Here is a 17,542-nt window from a genome sequence, read left to right on the forward strand (position 1 = left end):
GGATTTGGAATTACTATTATACCCCTGTGCATTTTATTATTTACCATAAAAAGGGCCCCTCTGAGTTCTGACTTCTGACTTCTCAGTAATAAGTAATAACACGTAAAATGCAAATGCAAATGCAAAATGCAAAAGTCAACATTAGTGGGTGAGGGTGATGTAAACCAGAGATTTTATATGAGGCGCGCGCGTGAATTCTAGTATATATGGGGCTCACTTCAAAGGATGATGAGATCATCCCAACCGTTTGGAATTACTATTATACCCCTATTCTTTTTCTTATTTACCATGAAAAAGGCGTTGCAAAACCAGAGAGCTCGGTCGGCGAGCGTGATGTGAACCAGAGACAGATTTTATAAAATGCGCGCGCGTGAAGTCTAGTATTTGTGGGGCCCACTTCATAGGATGATCCAGACCGTTCATTTGTCCGGCCACAATGTAAATAGGCTCTACTTGTAAATCATCTCCATAGGACGTTACTATACTAACCATCGGATCAAGGTTTCCATGATGTGAAGTCCCTCTAGAGATCGAAGGGTTAAATGGGCCCCATTTCCGGTATCACCTGAGAAATGAATGGTTTGGATCATCCTATTAAGTGGGCCCCACTTCTTTTTAAAAACTACTGGAGTTGACATGCGCAAAGTGCACATATAGATTCTAAACCATTCCTTGGAGTTTTATAAGGCGTCGGCAGTCCGCACCTGGGTGCAATAATTTTTTTTTTTAAACATAGTGGGGCCCATGTGATTCGATGATCCAAACCATTCATTTGTTGGGCCCTGAATTACATAGGTGGCACCCTAAAAAATCATCTCCAAAATATGATCCTAACCATCTGATCCGTAGAGCTTTCTATAATATGTTGTCCGCCTACGGATCAAAAGATTAGGATCATCCTATGTAGATAATTTTTGTGCACCACCAATCTATGTGGGGCCAACAGATGACTGGTTTGGATCATTGAGCCATGTGGGCCCATTATACATAGACATGCGCGCAGATTCACTTGCACATGTGTGTAGACACCATGTAACTCTTTTTTGTGGGCCTTGTCATCAGATAAGTGAGAAAGTCATATCCCGAAACTGTCCTGTCATGGTTTAAAATTGATAACACGATATATAAACTCGCTCGCCGGTTAAGGCCTCCTCTGACTCGAGGTCGGAGGTTCGATCCCAGCGGTTCAATCCCAGCTTAACTAACAAGAAAACAAAAACTAGGGAGTTGGGGCTTTAGCTCAATGGCTGAGGCTTCTTATCTTAACCTCGAGGTCTCAGGATCAATGCTAAATATGAGTTTATCTCGAAGTCCATTCCTATGGTGTAACCTAGCATGATATCCTGAAGCTTTTGTGAGGTTGAGTATTTTACTCTTAATGAGATTTAAAACTCATATGAGTGGGATGTCTAGGCTACAAGAGCATTCTTGATAGACTCGCATACGTGTTTGCTAGGAAATTGGCCGCTTCCAAAGAGAATGTGGGCTTAATTCTCTTTTGCTTACACGGAATTGGGATGTGCACAGGGCCGTAATGTGCAAGCTTGGAAGAACCAATAGAACACTTTAGCTTCATGCGTGTGGCGTATTTCTTTCTAGCCCCAAAGGGTTGTAGTTCAAGACATAGTCACTTCAATTCCTGGCAGTTAGAATACACTTACACTAAGTAAAGGTTCAAGACATAGTCACCGTTATTATGCGTGTTGCTTCGCCGGTTGCCCAACACAGGTTATATTTTATTTTAAAATATTTTCCATTAAAATAAGTGGGGGACTGTTGGTATTTTAATACCAAATAGTCCTTGTTGGTATTTTACAAAGTTCTTTTGTTTACAAAAAGAAGCCACTTTGTTATGAAAAATGGGTTTGCTTACTTTCTTCACAAAAGTGAATAGTCCCGTATTGGAAAGTGAAGAAAAGCTTCATGTGTTTATATAGCTTTTCAATTCCTTAGCTTTGTGAATGAGAAGAGGAGAAAGGAGGCCTACACGCATGAGCCACCAAGTGGACCCGGTGAGCTTTTGGCTAACACACGCGCTGCCCGGCTAGGCTCGGCCGGCCGCGCATGTGAGCAAAGGTTTTTACATTCCCTACATTTTAATTTTGGTTTCTGTCCGTTTAACTTCACTGTTACCTTCGCAGTTTAAGCCGGTGTACCTGAAGTAAGCCGGCTTACTGGAACGTCATTAACTGGGTAAATAACGGCGCAGTTCTTGAGTAAGCCGGCGTAACTTAATAAAGCTGGCTTACCTGAATAGCGCCGACGTACCTAAACGTTGTGACCGTTGGGGAAGTGTCTCTTCGCATCTGTAATGTTTTTTAAACGGCTCTTTTCTTAAAGGTCGTCTTTACTCCATTAAAGGGTGTATTGAACGGACATGTTTGGCTTTATAAAAGATGATGTTCTCTGTGTTTTTTATACACAACAACAGAACGAAAAAACTATTGTTTTCTTCTTGCTTTTCTACTTTACTGTAAACGGTGTTTTCTTTCTTCCTCTATTTATTTTTCGTATTTTGTGGGCTACTGGAGTGTTCATGTGGTTCGAATCTCTGAGCGTGCAGTTCTCGAAGATCGACGGTGCGTCGGGCTGTTGTATCCTGGGGGTGATTGCGGCCAGTAATCTGCTGCATCGGAATTAGTTTCCGCAAAGGCGCAAATTCACCTTAAAGAGAGCGACATAGTTCGTGTCTCATCTCGCCGCATCAGAAAATGTTTTACTAACGCTGTTTGTTTGTTCTTTCTGTTCTTCAACGGAATCTGGTAAGCCATATTATTCCCTAAATTCTCAACAGGATTAAAAAAGTTCTAGTGCTAAAAGGCAACCAAACATGGGATGGGACATGATATGCCAAATGGGTCAATGGCTTGTATGAGTTTCTTGTATGTCATTTTCTTGTTTCTTGTTTGCTGGACTTGTCTCTGGCTTCTTGTTTGGCTCATTGATGTTTGTAAAGTCATGGGGATTTTTGTTCTCTGTTTCTTTGTAATGAAGATTTTACTCCTTCGAGCCTCGATGATATTCTGTTCATTGTTTCATCATTTCTTTATAAATTTCATCATTTAATTGCACCCACCGTAGTAAAAATTAGGCCTAAAGAGAGAGAGAGAGGGTTCTTCTCTTTCTTTTACATCATAGTGTTGTGGTAAAGAGAGGGAAATGGCATTGCCACCCACCTCTAAGTATGTGATCTATTAACTGGTTTCTACAGCTCAGTTAAGAGTTTTACAGACCAATGAAAAGCAGTAAGAGATGGGTGGAAAAGACCGAAATAAGGTGGTGGTAATATATTCCTTTCATTAGAAGATGAAGCTGGGTAGCCTGGCTTTGCTGCCATCAACAAAATCCACTTTACATGCGTGTTAACAATTAGAATCCTCAGCCTAAGGGAGCAACAAACCCCTCGTAAAAAGCTCCGAATAAATTACATCAACGGCCCTTGCTGAACGGCAGATAGCCTAACCATGAGTGCCCATATCAATTCGAGGGCTACTCCTAATATGGGCCTCTCATGTATTATTCCCATTAACATCATGAATGTGACTAGAATGGAAATATTATATGCAGGAAAGAAAGAGATACACAAAGAAAGGAGCAATGATAGAATAAAGGGCGCCCTTGCAAAAACTAGCTTCAAGGGCGCCACATTGGTCAATTTCAGCAGAAATCAAAGACGTTCCACTTTTTATGGCGCCAACCACTTTTTTCGGCGCCATCATAGACACACTTTTGCTGAAATTGACAAATGAGGGCGCCCTTGAAGTAAATCCCTGTATAAATAAACGAGTAGGTTGAGCCTGTTCCCATTCATAATTCGATTGTAACTGATGAGACAGCTGAAAAATGGGTGTGAGAGGAGCCTAGCTAGCATTACAAATAGGGGGGCTTTGAACCTCCCTATCACATACCATAAGAATTAGGGCGTTTAGGGGGGTTTTGCTTCAAAATTGCATACAAACTTGCGCCCTATTACTTTGCTAATAGGGCGCACCAGAACTTATAATTAGCAAACGTAAGTAGGGCGTCGTAGTGGGCTTTGCACTTTGGAGCGTCCCCTCCCCTCCCCCCCCCCCCCCAATTAGTAAGCGAAGTTCGCTTGTCGATGCTCTTTTCTCACTTGCCTAATCTAGCGATGTCCGTAAGGTGGCATTGTCCGAAATAAGGAGTCTGTAGTCCTTGGTCCCCATAACCCATAGGTTCAAAATCCCCAATTAGTAAGCGAAGTTCGCTTGTCATGCTCTTTCCTCACTTGCCTTATCAAGTCTAGCGATGTCCGTAAGGTGGCATTGTCCGTATGCCGAAGTAGGAGTCTGTAGTCCTTGGTCCCCATAACCCATAGGTTCAAAATCCCCAATTAGTAAGCGAAGTTCGCTTGTCGATGCTCTTTTCTCACTTGCCTTATCAAGTCTAGCGATGTCCGTAAGGTGGCATTGTCCGTATGCCGAAGTAAGGAGTCTGTAGTCCTTGGTCCCCATAACCCATAGGTTCAAAATGGACGCGAGTCCTATCTTGCTTGACCGAATGGATTTTTGCTTGCTATCAGTGAGTGGGACACCCACAGGAGAGTCTAATGTATCCTACTCTCCTGTGGGTTTTGGAAGCACTTTTTGGATACCATTTTAGGTTGAGAGGGACACTTGTCACAGACTCACACCTACGTTCCCCATAAGAAAGGGAGGTTAGATATCAGTGAGTGTTTTTCTATCTAGTGAGTTGTTTTGTGTAAAAGAACATAGTGGAGAAGAAATAGTTTGAACATCCCCTGGTACCCTGACCACTTCCACAAGCAGGGATTCTGCAGAAAGGCATATGGAGCTGTCTAATCAAAACCATTGGCAGGGAGTTTTGTAACAAGCAGTAAGTGTAAGGGAGCAGAGTGACCGAATAAAAGATTGAAAACCAATCGAATCTATGTTCTAGTAGTAATAAACAACTTTTCTTTTATTCCCCCTGAATACATTGTTACACTTTTCTAACATTGTTTAGATACAAGTTAGATAGATTTTAGCATACTACTAATTTTTACGCCTTCATTAATTATGTTTTCGTTGTTCTTCGCATTTGAACGCTTGTATTTTCATATCCTTACCACGTTACATAAGTGGGAGGAGGAGGCCTGTTAAGTGGCATGTTGGGAGAACGACGGTATTTCCAAATTTCGAACCGGGACGATTGGAAAGTCCGGGGGGTCGATTCGAGCAAGGAGAGGAGAGAGAACGCACATGAAAATTCAACAAAAAAACATAAAAAATGATGAATTTACATGTAGCCCTTTCCTATCTTGCTGTATGGATATGTAGGGTGCTTCTATGTAGGTTAAGAACTTCACATAGTAGACACAATATATCATTAAATAATGGCAAAAATATCATTTATAGGATTGGGTTTTTCCTCATTTGGAACAACTACACTAAATCACAAAATTGCGTTCAAATTTAACGACATACGCGCCCATTGCAAAAAAGATAGGAAAAAAAAACCTAAGCCTCTCCCCTCCCTTTCCTCTAACCAAAAGCCTATGAATTTTCTCCCCATGTTTCCCCTCGCCGATCTACTGCTTGACTAAGCTGTATAACTGAAAGGAGATCTGGCATACAATCTATAAGGTGTTAAACATATCCTGCCCACAATTGACAAGCGCTAGAAGGCGGTTGAAAACCCATATCGAATTCCCAAAACCAAAGGAGAATGAATGTTAAATCTTTGTTGGGACAATGCCTAGGCAATGGGCACCACTAGAACAAAAGCTAGTGTAGATGCCCCATTTTGCCTAGCTATGGCAGACGAGTTTGTTGTGATGACTCCAAAGATGAGCAACTCTCGAATGCATAGACAAAGGCCTTTATAGTCTGCAAAGTGCAAACCCTATGTTATGTATTTGGGTAAAACCTTAGAATTCATATCAGTAGCTATTTCTTATTAAAAAATATCTAAGTTTAAAAAAAAAATGGCGTCGCCCGGACTCGAACCGGAGACCTTCAGTGTGTTAGACTGACGTGATAACCAACTACACCACGACACCGCTTATTGTTGCTGTGTTGAAATGATCATATTTGGAAAATTAAATATTGCTTGAAAACGTAGGGCATTTCGCACGTGATACCCTAACTCTTCATCCTCGAGCCTCCCTCCCTCCCTCTTTCTCCCACGCCTTCTTCTTTCTCCCACGCCTTCTTTTTTCTCCCCACGCTTCTGCAAAACCCTAAAATCTCCACCATTTTTTGAATATGTCGAGTGCATTGGACATGTCGCTCGAAGATCTGATCAAGAACAACAAGAAATCTGGTGCTGGGAGTAATTTCAGGGGCAGAGGCAGAGGATCCGGTCCCGGACCGACTCGTCGCTTTTCGAATCGCGGATCTAATCGGAATACACCTTATTCTAAGGTCTGCTAGGGTTTCTTGTTCCGATCTATAGATCTACTTTCAGATCTGCTTGTTTTTTTTTACCCTTTCTCTTATTCTGATGCCTTCGTATGGAGCTAGGGTTTATGTTCTTGATCTGTTTTTTTTCTTTTTGTTCTCTTTCTTTAATTTTCCGACACCTTTTTATTTTTCTCCAATTATGATGCGTTTGTTTATGTTCCAATGAATTTTCTGCATTTACCATTAAAAAAATGAATTTTCTGCATTTGTTTTTGATGTGTTTGTTTGTTTTCTGATGCGTTCATCGAGAGCTAGGGTTTATGTTCTTGTTCTTCTTCTTTTTTAAAAAAAAATTTTTACTCTTTTTTCTGGCTCTCTTGGACGGAGAACAGCCGATTCAAGCACCGGAAGCAGTGTGGCAGCACGATATGTTCTCAGATCCGGTGCCATCTCTCATGGCGCCGGCTTCTCGAGCGTCCGCGATCGAGACAGGAACAAAGCTCTTCATCTCTAACTTAGATTATGGTGTCTCGAACGAGGACATCAAGGTATGATTTTTCCTTTCCTCTTTTGTTTTTTTTTTGTTGTTGTTTTTCTGCTGTGTTTTTTCCCACTGAAAGATTGCTTGCAATTTCCTTTGTCCTTTTATAAATGTAACTCTTTTTTCTATGTTTTGAACTTTAATTATATCTTATCAATGTCCTGATTCTGAATATTACTTAGTTTCAAAATTCCTCCGCATCATTGTGGATTCCCCCAAGTCAACTTCCTTTTACCTTGGTCGTGCTCTTGTTCGAGTCCGTGTTTTGCCTACAAAGTCAATCAAAACTCCTTTGACTCTCCCAAGTTATGACCGCATCAACCGAGTGCTCTGCTGCGTCGTGCTGAGTCAACTAGAATTTGCTTTGTCCGCATTTTGACCTGCATTTGGGTTTGAAACACTGCTTTTAATATCGATACTGGTCTTGTTCACCGGTCTTGCTTATTTTATAGTTCAACAATAGAGATAGATGAAGTGACTTCTCTCGATCTGTATCTTATCAATGCACTGAATCTGAATATCGCTCTTAATGTTGATACCGGTCTTGTTCATTTTATAGTTGAGCAGTAGAGATATCTGAGAACTCTCTCCATCTATCAGTGGTCAGAGAGCCACACAGACCATGGTTTTGAGAAGATGATCTTTTGATTTGGATAAGATCCATTACATTCTCTTCAATGCCACAGATGTTATTCTGGATGCATAAGAAGAGTCTATATAATGACAAGGAAATATAGCAGTAACTGTAACATATTCTTAATCACGATCCAATCATTAAATGCTGGCAATGAAGAGAATATATAAAATATTGGATCGAGCCACGTGTTGCTCTTGCTGTCCTTAAGGTAGATTTTTTCTCTCTAGATTGGAACCTTAGTGTAAAAGGGCTGTAGCATCTACCCCAAGGATGCATCATTCCCTTGCGGTGAAAGTTTGCACTTGTTAGTTTGTCGTGGAACAACACAGACATGCAGACCTTCCTACTTGAAAGAGAATCACTGGAAATAAAATGTAGAAATAAGAATAAAGCTACTTTTGCAGATAAGAAGGCCTTGTGTCTCACTATGTCTTTCTGCAAAGAGGGATCCTAAAGAAAAATTAATTCATGTATGCCGCTACACTAATACAGAATAGTAAACATTTAAAATAAGGGTAGTAAATGGGTTATCCACTTAAGCAACTAACAATGGAATATACCTGTTAATAAATACAGGTAAAACATTAATTCATTGTTTTTTTTTCTTTTTCACTCCTTTTATCATTGAAATATTTTGTATAAAGAACCCTCTTTTAGTGCTATTCAAAAAAATAAAAAAAAAGGAACCCTCTTTTAAGAGAAGAAAAAAGATTAATAGTTAAATAACTACGTGAGAGCCTTCCTTTAATTAACTACCTGAGTGATTTCCTTTAAAGAGAGTTGGACACATGGCGAGAGAAGATGTGAGATGCGTAGTTACATAGCTAACTGGTTGTTCTCCTTTAACGAGTTGGACACATGAAAAGAGAAGATGAGAGATGGTATGCCTATATGGGTGCCCTCCTTTGATGAGAGGACACATGGCACTCTTACCACATTGCAACATATAATTACAATATTCCATAGACAGAATAAAATTAAAATACACAAGCTAAAAAAGGCAACTTAAATGACACACTAAACTCATGTAGGACACATAAAAAAATGTTAAGCCCACAGTGTTCCTAGTGAAAGTCTAGCACTAAACATAAGAGATCTGGTAATCTCTAGAGCTCCGAACAATGTGCTGGTGGACATGGTTTTAAATTTCGACCGAAATCCGAAATTTCAGATTTCGGTGGAAACCGACACTGAAATCGATCAAAACCGAAACGGTCATTTATTTCAGCCGAAATTTCGGAATTTCGGTCGAAATTTCGGAATTTCGGTCGAAATTTCGGTTTTTCCGAAATTTGACCAAAAAAATCTGTTTTTCTTAATATTAATTTAATATTTCACAGAAATTTCGGTAATTTCGGCCGAAATTTAATATTGAATAAAATATTGGTTTCGGGTTTTGTACCAAATTTCGACTGAAATTTCGAAATTTCAGGGTCCGAAATCGGTACCGAAACCGAAATTTTAAACCTTGCTGGTGGAGTGACTAGAACATGAAACTCTGTCGGTGACATGGCTAAGAAATCGGGTCATGCGAGCGGGGATCCCTCCTGGGGGTTTGAATGGGACAAAACTGGATCTACGTTAGTTGCAATAGCCTGAAGATGAATCTGAGATGGATCTACCCCCTGTATCTACCAGAAACAAAGCTGGGGATGCCATCACCTAACCATATGGAAGTGAGAGATGGCTGCTGACCATCTCTCTCTCTCTCTCTCTCTCTCTCTCTCACACACACACACACACACACACACCCTCTATCTCATCTCTCTCCCCACCCCTCTATCTCATCTCTCTCTTCCTATAAAGTATTTCTTCACGTATCTTTCCCTCCCCGCCCTGCTCTTTACACCTTAAAATTTTCCTTCATTTCTTTCTGACCCTCCCTCACAGCTCCTTGCCATGTGTTTCCTTTTCTCACACATACCTGTGCACGTGAGTGCATTGTTGCATGCCTCCTTGCTTTGATAACGGGAATATTTTCCGAAGTTGTAGTTACCCTTAACTCTGTCATTTTCTAATCTTAAATTCCCTTTTTTCAATTGATCAAAAGATATCTTAGGTAGAATTTCAGAGGCTTGTGTGATATTAAGCCAGTACCTTGAATGCCATAATTACTTAATAGTTCTGATGCATTATGTTTCCCAACTTAGTGATCTATGACATTATGCTTAATCTGTTAGCTTCCTTTCTAAATATACTGTATATTGGCTTTCTATTGTTAACACATATCCTTGACTGGTTTTGGTTGTGCTTAATCCTTGGATGTGTCTTCTTGAACTTTGCAATTTCAGCAAATGACTTGATCACTATAAATTCCAGTTTTTTGGTCATCTAATATGAATTTAGCTCTGCAGGAACTCTTTTCAGAGGTTGGTGACCTGAAACGGTGCTCAATCCATTATGATAGGAGCGGAAGATCAAAGGTATCTCCTCAAGTTTGGCATTGTATGGTTCATCCAAGGAGATCTTTTGACCTGCATAGTTAAGAAGATTCTTTCTTTTAGGGGATGGCAGAAGTTGTCTTTTCGCGACGGCCAGATGCGATGGCAGCTGTTAAGAGATACAACAACGTGCAGCTTGATGGGAAGCCAATGAAAATAGAGATCGTGGGAACAAATGTTGTAACCCCTGCTGCTGTACCTCAGGTTACAAATGGCATTTTTGGAAGCCCTAATGGCATTCCCAGAAGGTATCTTTTTTTTAGCTATTGTGCAAAGAGAATATTACTCTTGTGTCCAACCAAAAGCTTGAACAGTAGAGATACTTTGAATTTTATAGAGTTAAGTGTTTATGAGTAAGTGTGGTGCTGATTAACAAATATTTGTTAAATTCCTCGTGTTAATTGTATATTCTATAATATCTTAGTCAGATTACATCCTTTTTTGTAAACAACTGAATAATGGAGAGATTTCTAACATAAGGAGAACTGATTTCTAGCCACTTACTGTTAAAAAGTCTACATGTTAACCATTTTCTATGTATGACTAAGTGTGGTGCTGATTAACAAATATTTGTTAAATTCCTCGTGTTAATTGTATATTCTATAATATCTTACTCAGATTACATCCTTTTTTGTAAAAAACTGAATAATGGAGAGATTTCTAACATAAGGAGAACTGATTTCTAGCTACTTACTGTTAAAAAGTCTACATGTTAACCATTTTCTATGTGAAGTGGTTTTTACCATTTTATGGATAGATGTTAGATTCTGCATATAAACTTAAAAAAATTGAGATTTAAAGTAGCTCTGGAAGTTACAATATATACAATGATGATGGTTACTGGGAAATTTCTTACTGTAGTCTGCCTGCTTTGGTGTTTCAATTTTGGTTTGTGCATTCATCCGGCTGGATTTGTGATGCATGACGATCAAAGGTTGAAATAATACTTCGCTTTGATACCAAATCTGATGGAGGATAGATCTATAGAAAGGGCATCAGGGGTGAAAAGGATGGACAAATTAGGATTTTGGGTCCTAAAATTTGTGATTAAATTGAAAAATTATTTCTCCTAGGTTTAGGGTAGGTTTAGAACGGCACAAACATGCCAAGAAAGTATAGACGTATGTAAAAAGCAGGGATCTACTCCTTTTCCAAATCCGAAGAAGTAATTGATTGAGCCCATAACAAATGATCGGGTATGAATGGATTTAAATAATGATTCTAAGGTAGGAAATTTTTTTACAATTGGTATTTTAGGGGTTTGTGTAGAAGATAGGTGAAAAAATAACGCAAGAGGGGTTTTGGGTGAGATTAAATGAGGTTTGGAGTTTTCCCGGAAGGTGGTTTATGAGAAAAAAGATCCACATAATTTTCATTTGATAGATACTTTTTTACGTGGTGCACATGCTTCCTTTCCACTATAGGCTCCAATAGGATTGCTTTAGGCACGCCATACCATAGTTGCTAGAGTGGGAAGCGAGATCTCCTTGACCTGAAACCAGTTCGAACCCTTCTTCTCAGAAAGCGACCCAGGAGTCTTTAACAGAAAACCTTCGTTGTCTTCGCTTGCCCACTTGCTTATGATGATCTTAGAGTTGGCCTTTTCTGATTTTTTGTGGCTTTGACTACCTCATACCATAAAAAATCAATGATATGAATCCCCAAGTTGGCTAGCTGTTCATAGTCCCCTTCCCACTGAAAATCTTGCAATCTTAGCCGTTGCATGCCCATTGTGATCGACTAAATCGGCAACATAAGCTCCACGCAACGAGCGTTGGATGGACCTGTGGTCTTCTAACGACACATCGTCCAACATTACCACACTTTCCTGCAAAGAACAGCAAATGTAGCTCTAGGCCTGTGTTTTGCGTTGAAGACTCTTCAGACAATTCGATGGCATCGAATCACCCTTGGACTTTTTTATCAGGAAATGGGCCTGGCATCGAATCACCCTTGGACTTTTTTATCAGGAAATGGGCCTGGCTTAAATCTTCCTCCAAATTCTCCTTTACCGTAGGATCTACGACTTCCTTTTTGCCTTTACGGATCACATCTTTTTGACAATTGAAAGGTCAAGAGCCTGTGCCGTCTGCACGATGTGCGGTTCATATCTCATTGCCTGTCCCACATTTGCTTTGCAACAAGGAGGCAGGGGAAACATTCTTTCTGAGCCTGGTGGTGACTCCATAGCCGGAAAAGATAAAGATGGCCCGGTTCCACCATTGATGAGAGCTCCTTCGTTGGCCTCCAACACCACTCTTCCAACGATAGATCCTCACGTTTTCTGTGTGTCACACCTCACGTTTTCTGTCGCCAACGATAGATCCTCACCGAACCCTCCTTCAACTCCTATGGAGTACCACCGGTCACCAACCTTCAGATCAACTAAGTGGAGAAACACTCAGTATGCTGTAAATATTTGTGCTCTTGCAAATTCGAGGCTCTCACCGAGCACCGAACCATTTCCACCTGTAGAATGTTATCGAATAGACAACCTAGGGCTTTAATAGTGGACCTTGCCCAAGCATGTAATGGAATCCCATAAAACCTGGCCCAAATAGATGTTGCTCCCGTTCTGTATATTGAGTTCCAGGGTTCCAATTTGAGAAGCTGATCCTCAAGCATCCTACCCACTTTACGATGAATCAAAGTCACTTGCACTTCCAATTCAAATCTGAATATCACCTCATCCTGGTATATATGGAGCTTTGCAAGGTCAGGGGTATCCTAAAGCCACCTCTCTCACCCCCATAGAGAGGGCATCCATTGACCATTGCCGCTTCACTTTTGTGATCAAACACAATTTAATGATATTGGCCCAATCTACCACTTCTTTCCCATTCATTGTCACCGCATGACTATCTCCTTCCTCCTTCCTATTCCATTGTCACCTTCCCTTCCCAGGCCATGGTATTATGGTTTCCTCTATCCTTGCCTTTGAAGCTTCATGAGCCCTTTTTCTTGCGGCTGATTTCTAGAGGACCTTCTACCCGAGCCGTCATAAGAACTTATGACACCCGCACTCCTCACGATTCAACTCTCTGGAGACCTCAGATATCCACAACGATTTCAACTTCCTTGGTTCCAGCCCCCCTTAGCAGATGCCATCTGGAAAAGGAACTTCTCTGGCCGTTTTGATTTTGGGAAAACTACTAGAAACCCCTTAAATCAAAAGGTATCTACAAAAAATCCCCCAAATTTTTCTTAATTAACAGTAGTATGTTCTTGTCCCTTAAAAATGTTAACATTAAATTGTTTGAAAATCTCTCTCTCTCTCTCTCTCAAATGATTCCATTTCCCTCCCACCGTACCCCATACAATTCTCCTCTTTTTTTTGGTAATTCTCCCACTCCCTCTCTCTTAAATGAATACATCATTAATTGAATATATCTCATCTCCTTCCCGCTATACGAAACAAGTAGCTCTCTCTCTCTCTCTCTCTCTCTCTCTCTCTCTCTCTCTCTCTCTCTCTCTCTCTCTCCATAACAAATCCAATAACAAATCTAGATCAGTGCTATGATCCACAAGAAACTTCATATGATGTTGTATACCCTCTTGACACTCGTCGCACCCTTCCCAGGTCGTCCGAAAAGGAAGCGAATTGGGTCAAAGGAAGTGAATATAAGGTCATTGCATTGTCGTAGATGACTAGATGCAAGGGACCCGATCATAACAAGGCAACTTGTAAAACACCCATTAGTTGAATAATCTGTTTGAAATTTCTATTTTTTATTTAATGTCGAAGTGGATTATTATTCCATCATTTATACGCTTATTATTTCAAAATAAATCCATCAGGTCAATATGGTGGGGTCCACATGGTTAGATGATCTAAACAGTTCGTTTGTCCCCAACTAAAATGGCATCAATTGTTTGGAAGGAACGTAACAGGTATGCATCAGTGACACAGGCAGAGCATTATGGTCGACCTTTCCCTACGCCATAATCTGGAACGTTTGGAAGGAACGTAACAGACGGATATTTGAGGAAAAAAGCAAAACTTCTGATCGCCTGGCTTCATACATTAAAGTGGAATTAGTTTCATGGACAAAGGCGAAGAAACGAACTACCTATGGGATGGGTGATCTTAAAAGGAATTGGTGGTCAGTCATATGAGACAAAGCAATCAGAACCAAGCCCAAACCCAAACGGGCTCCACCTCCATTGGGGTGACTGAAACTTAACTTTGACGGCTGCTCCCTCGGTAATCCAGGGAAGGCTGGTATAGGGGGAGTTATCAGAAACTCTAGCACCTCGATGGTGATAACTTTTTCTGGACCGGCTGGTATCTGTGATGCAAACTAAGCGGAAACCAGGGCTCTCCTATTCAGATTGCGTTGGGCTTTTGAGAATAACCAACGTCCCCTAATTGTCGAAGGTGATTCTACCAATGCTAGCATGGGCCTCTGGTTTCTCTAAGGGACCCTGGAAATTGGAGGAACTAGTTGCAGAAATATTGGATCTGATAAGGGTGCTTGATCCGAGGATTGAACACCGTTGACGATCGGCGAATGAGGTAGCTGATAGCTTAGCTAAGGCTGGAGCCCAAAGGGAAGAAATAGAAATATCATCCTTTCTGTAAGCCCCAATTCAGGCAGCTGAAAGGAAGGAAGTAGTATTCTAGGATATGGTACTTATCTCAACCTTTTGTTCCTTCCAATTGGCTTCGGGTATGCCCGTGCCTTTGGTCTTTGATATTTTGTAAGGCAGGTTGGGACTCCTGGTCCCGAATGCCATCTTAATATTAATGAAATACGTCACTTTTCAAAAAAAAATAAAAAAATGCATCAATTGTATTTCCTTGTTTGGGAGTTAGAGCGAGACGAATGAGTTAAGAGAAACAGAGTTACCAAAAAAGAGTAGATCTTATGGGGTATGGTAGGAGAGAGATGGATTTAATTACGACATATATATATATATGAGAAAAGTGTTGGTGCGCTTAAGTTGTTATAACGCCTCCCATTGGTGCGCTTTAGCGGGACCCAAACATTTAAACGAATGGGAGGCGTTATAACAACTTAAGCGCACCAACACTTCTCTCTCTCTCTCTCTCTATATATATATATATATATATATATATATATATATTCAAACTATTTAATATTGCCTATATTAATGAAGGGAGAGATTTTAGGGATTTATACACTTTTTGTAACTAAGGGAATGAAGGGTACAATAGGTAAAAGAAAAAAGTAAAAGCTATTTAAGGCACATAACTGTACTATTGGTAATTTAGAAAATTTTTGGGGGAATTCTTGTAGATACGTTTTTATCTGGGGGGTTTCTAGTAGTTTTCTCTTTGATTTTTTTGTTTATGGCTAGAGTGAACTTTTTGACGTTTGGATGCCTCCTTGGAACCAGACTAAGCAACCCATAAGCCGATCGGATGAATCAAAAGGATCCACCGATTGGAGCATTGCTGAGCTATTGAACTTGGTTAGGCTGAGTGTTTCTTCATGCATGGTGTGAGGCAAATATTGTGGCAGTTCTGCTTTCTGTTGGAATTTTTGAATGGTCAAACTCTGTTCTGTCTGGGTTTTTGATTGGTTTTCTTAATTTATTTTTCTTATCACAAAAAATCAGTAAAATGAGAAATTGAATTGTAAATTTTGCTTGGCTTTCCACGCTAGGTTGAGGTTGTCAATGCTTCGTGTGATTCGTGAAAGCCACAAATAATGGTTCGTCTATATGCACATTTCATTTTCATTGTAAATCAAGTTAGTTATTGAAAGACTAGACGACTACTCATTCTTATTTCCTTTCTTGATGAAGCACATTGGGTTTCTGAAAATACACATTGAACCCATGAGTTATCTGATCTAAAATGGCTGTCAATCTATGATAAAGCTCCAGGGCAATGATGAAAGCTATGCTTTTTTCCTCTATAATTGAACTAACTTCACTATCCTTACCTCTACAAATGTATGCTCTTGCATTATCCTATCCACTTAGATTTCACTCATGGCAGAACCACAGAAGCCTTACTAACCCAGACTGCCCCTTCATAGTTGTATCCACTGAATAGAGGCAATATTTGGTTTCAGCTTTTTGGATTTTGAGTCCAAAACTAATTATTGGACTCAAAACTTAATGCAATTTCAAGTCCAACAATCAGGTTTGGGCTCAAAGTCGATTTTCAAAATCGGGAACGAACGAGGCCTTAGTGTGCTGCTGATTGATTGTTGAGATTTTTTATGTAATGCTAACATGACTTAAATTCTCATAGGGAGATAGCCAATTTACACCTCACTGTTTCTATAGTTTTCTAAATCACATATATTGTAATATCAGTATTTTTGTGTCTTGCTACCTGTGCTGCTATGAAATGGCTTGTAAGAAAAACTATTATATTTTGCAGGTGCTCTCTTTAACTGCTTTTGCTCGAATGCTGGTTCACTGTTTGATACTCATTCTATTTGTTGAAAACTTCTATCCTAATGTCTTTTGATTTGGTACAGTACACAGGGAAGGGGTGCTGCTATGGGACGGCCTCGAGGCGGGGGCAGTGGTGCCCGTGGATGGGGGAGAGGAGGGGGCCGTGGACGGGGGAGAGGAGGTCGTGGTGATCAGATGGTATCTGCACTAGACCTCGACGCCGAATTGGAGAAGTACCATTCAGAAGCAATGCAAATAAACTGAAGCAATCAGACTTCAGCCTTGGCTTCTTAGGTTCTAATAGGGTCTTTTACTTTTTTGGATGATGCATAACCAAATGTTTGTGTATTTTTCTGACAGCTTCTCTTTATGGTAGTGGGACACACAGATGGGAAAACTGTTACTGATTTATGGGGCTTGGTTTCTTTATTTTAATATTGTTGCTTCTTTGAATTCGACATTGTACTTTGGGTTAATGGACGGCTACCGAGTGTACTGTGCACCCATGTTGGTTTTGGTTCACTTTTATTTTTCCCTCCTCACACTCAGCATAAGGGTGGGCAAGAAAATGGGATTTTGTTCATGCCTCAGTGATCCAAGCCAGTAAAGAACAGCCCCAATGGGAGAATTGAAGAACGAAGGGCGCTGCATACACGGGGAGATTTTCCATCAAGTGAAGGTAGTTTTCTTTGCCATCTTTCCCCTTTTGGGAAATTTAGATGCTGTAAATCTTGGATTTATACTTGCTGATTAGTGTTACAATTAGCTTCATTTTCTTCTGTTCATGGAAAATACTAAGCATGTAAGTAGATATTTCATTGATCAAGATCCATATCATCTGCCAGCCGGTTATATTGTTCTTTACACATCTGTTAGGGGTCGGTGGGTGCTTGCCCATGGTATTATTTATTTGTTCTTTGGCATTCTTTTTATGGTATCTAAGTTTTTGGGTATAGATGATATAGCAGAAGAAGTTCCAAGAACAAACAGCACTGCATCTAGGTAGACAATAGAAATTTAAGGATGGCTTCAAAGATTGAAGACATAGCATGGAATGAATTAAGGTGTATGTATTGATTCTTTGTATGTTGGGGAGCAATCTCTGCCATCTTGTAACTGTTGTTTTCTTTTGGCAGTGGAGGCTATCTTTTATTTTTTTTAAAAGAAGAAGATGGAATTTATT

At 40.1% G+C, this 17,542-nt stretch overlaps 1 protein-coding gene and 1 non-coding gene across 2 annotated transcripts; one reads left to right on the plus strand and one right to left on the minus strand.

Moving 5' to 3' along the window:
- Positions 1 to 5,948: 5,948 nt before the first annotated feature.
- On the minus strand, positions 5,949 to 6,022 carry TRNAV-AAC (transfer RNA valine (anticodon AAC)). Its single transcript has one exon. It is a non-coding gene; the product is annotated as a tRNA-Val (tRNA).
- Positions 6,023 to 6,088: 66 nt separating this feature from the next.
- On the plus strand, positions 6,089 to 17,221 carry LOC143849297 (THO complex subunit 4A-like). The gene is made up of 5 exons (XM_077358286.1): positions 6,089 to 6,386; positions 6,758 to 6,913; positions 9,898 to 9,966; positions 10,048 to 10,232; positions 16,443 to 17,221. Exons 1-5 carry the CDS (start codon positions 6,228 to 6,230, stop codon positions 16,621 to 16,623), a joined length of 750 nt encoding a protein of 249 aa, XP_077214401.1. The 5' UTR covers positions 6,089 to 6,227; the 3' UTR covers positions 16,624 to 17,221.
- Positions 17,222 to 17,542: the final 321 nt, after the last annotated feature.

Source organism: Tasmannia lanceolata, unplaced genomic scaffold (assembly GCF_043159265.1).
Source record: "Tasmannia lanceolata isolate RefF3 unplaced genomic scaffold, GAP_Taslan_0.1 ptg000018l, whole genome shotgun sequence".
Classification (NCBI taxonomy): domain Eukaryota; kingdom Viridiplantae; phylum Streptophyta; class Magnoliopsida; order Canellales; family Winteraceae; genus Tasmannia; species Tasmannia lanceolata.

Excerpts from the sequence above, each read along its gene's own strand:
- LOC143849297 (XM_077358286.1), top strand. The coding sequence starts at position 6,228 with ATGTCGAGTGCATTGGACATGTCGCTCGAAGATCTGATCAAGAACAAC. Across the intron at positions 6,387-6,757 it reads GGAATACACCTTATTCTAAG|CCGATTCAAGCACCGGAAGC; the intron begins GTCTGCTAGGGT and ends GACGGAGAACAG. Across the intron at positions 9,967-10,047 it reads ATAGGAGCGGAAGATCAAAG|GGGATGGCAGAAGTTGTCTT; the intron begins GTATCTCCTCAA and ends TCTTTCTTTTAG.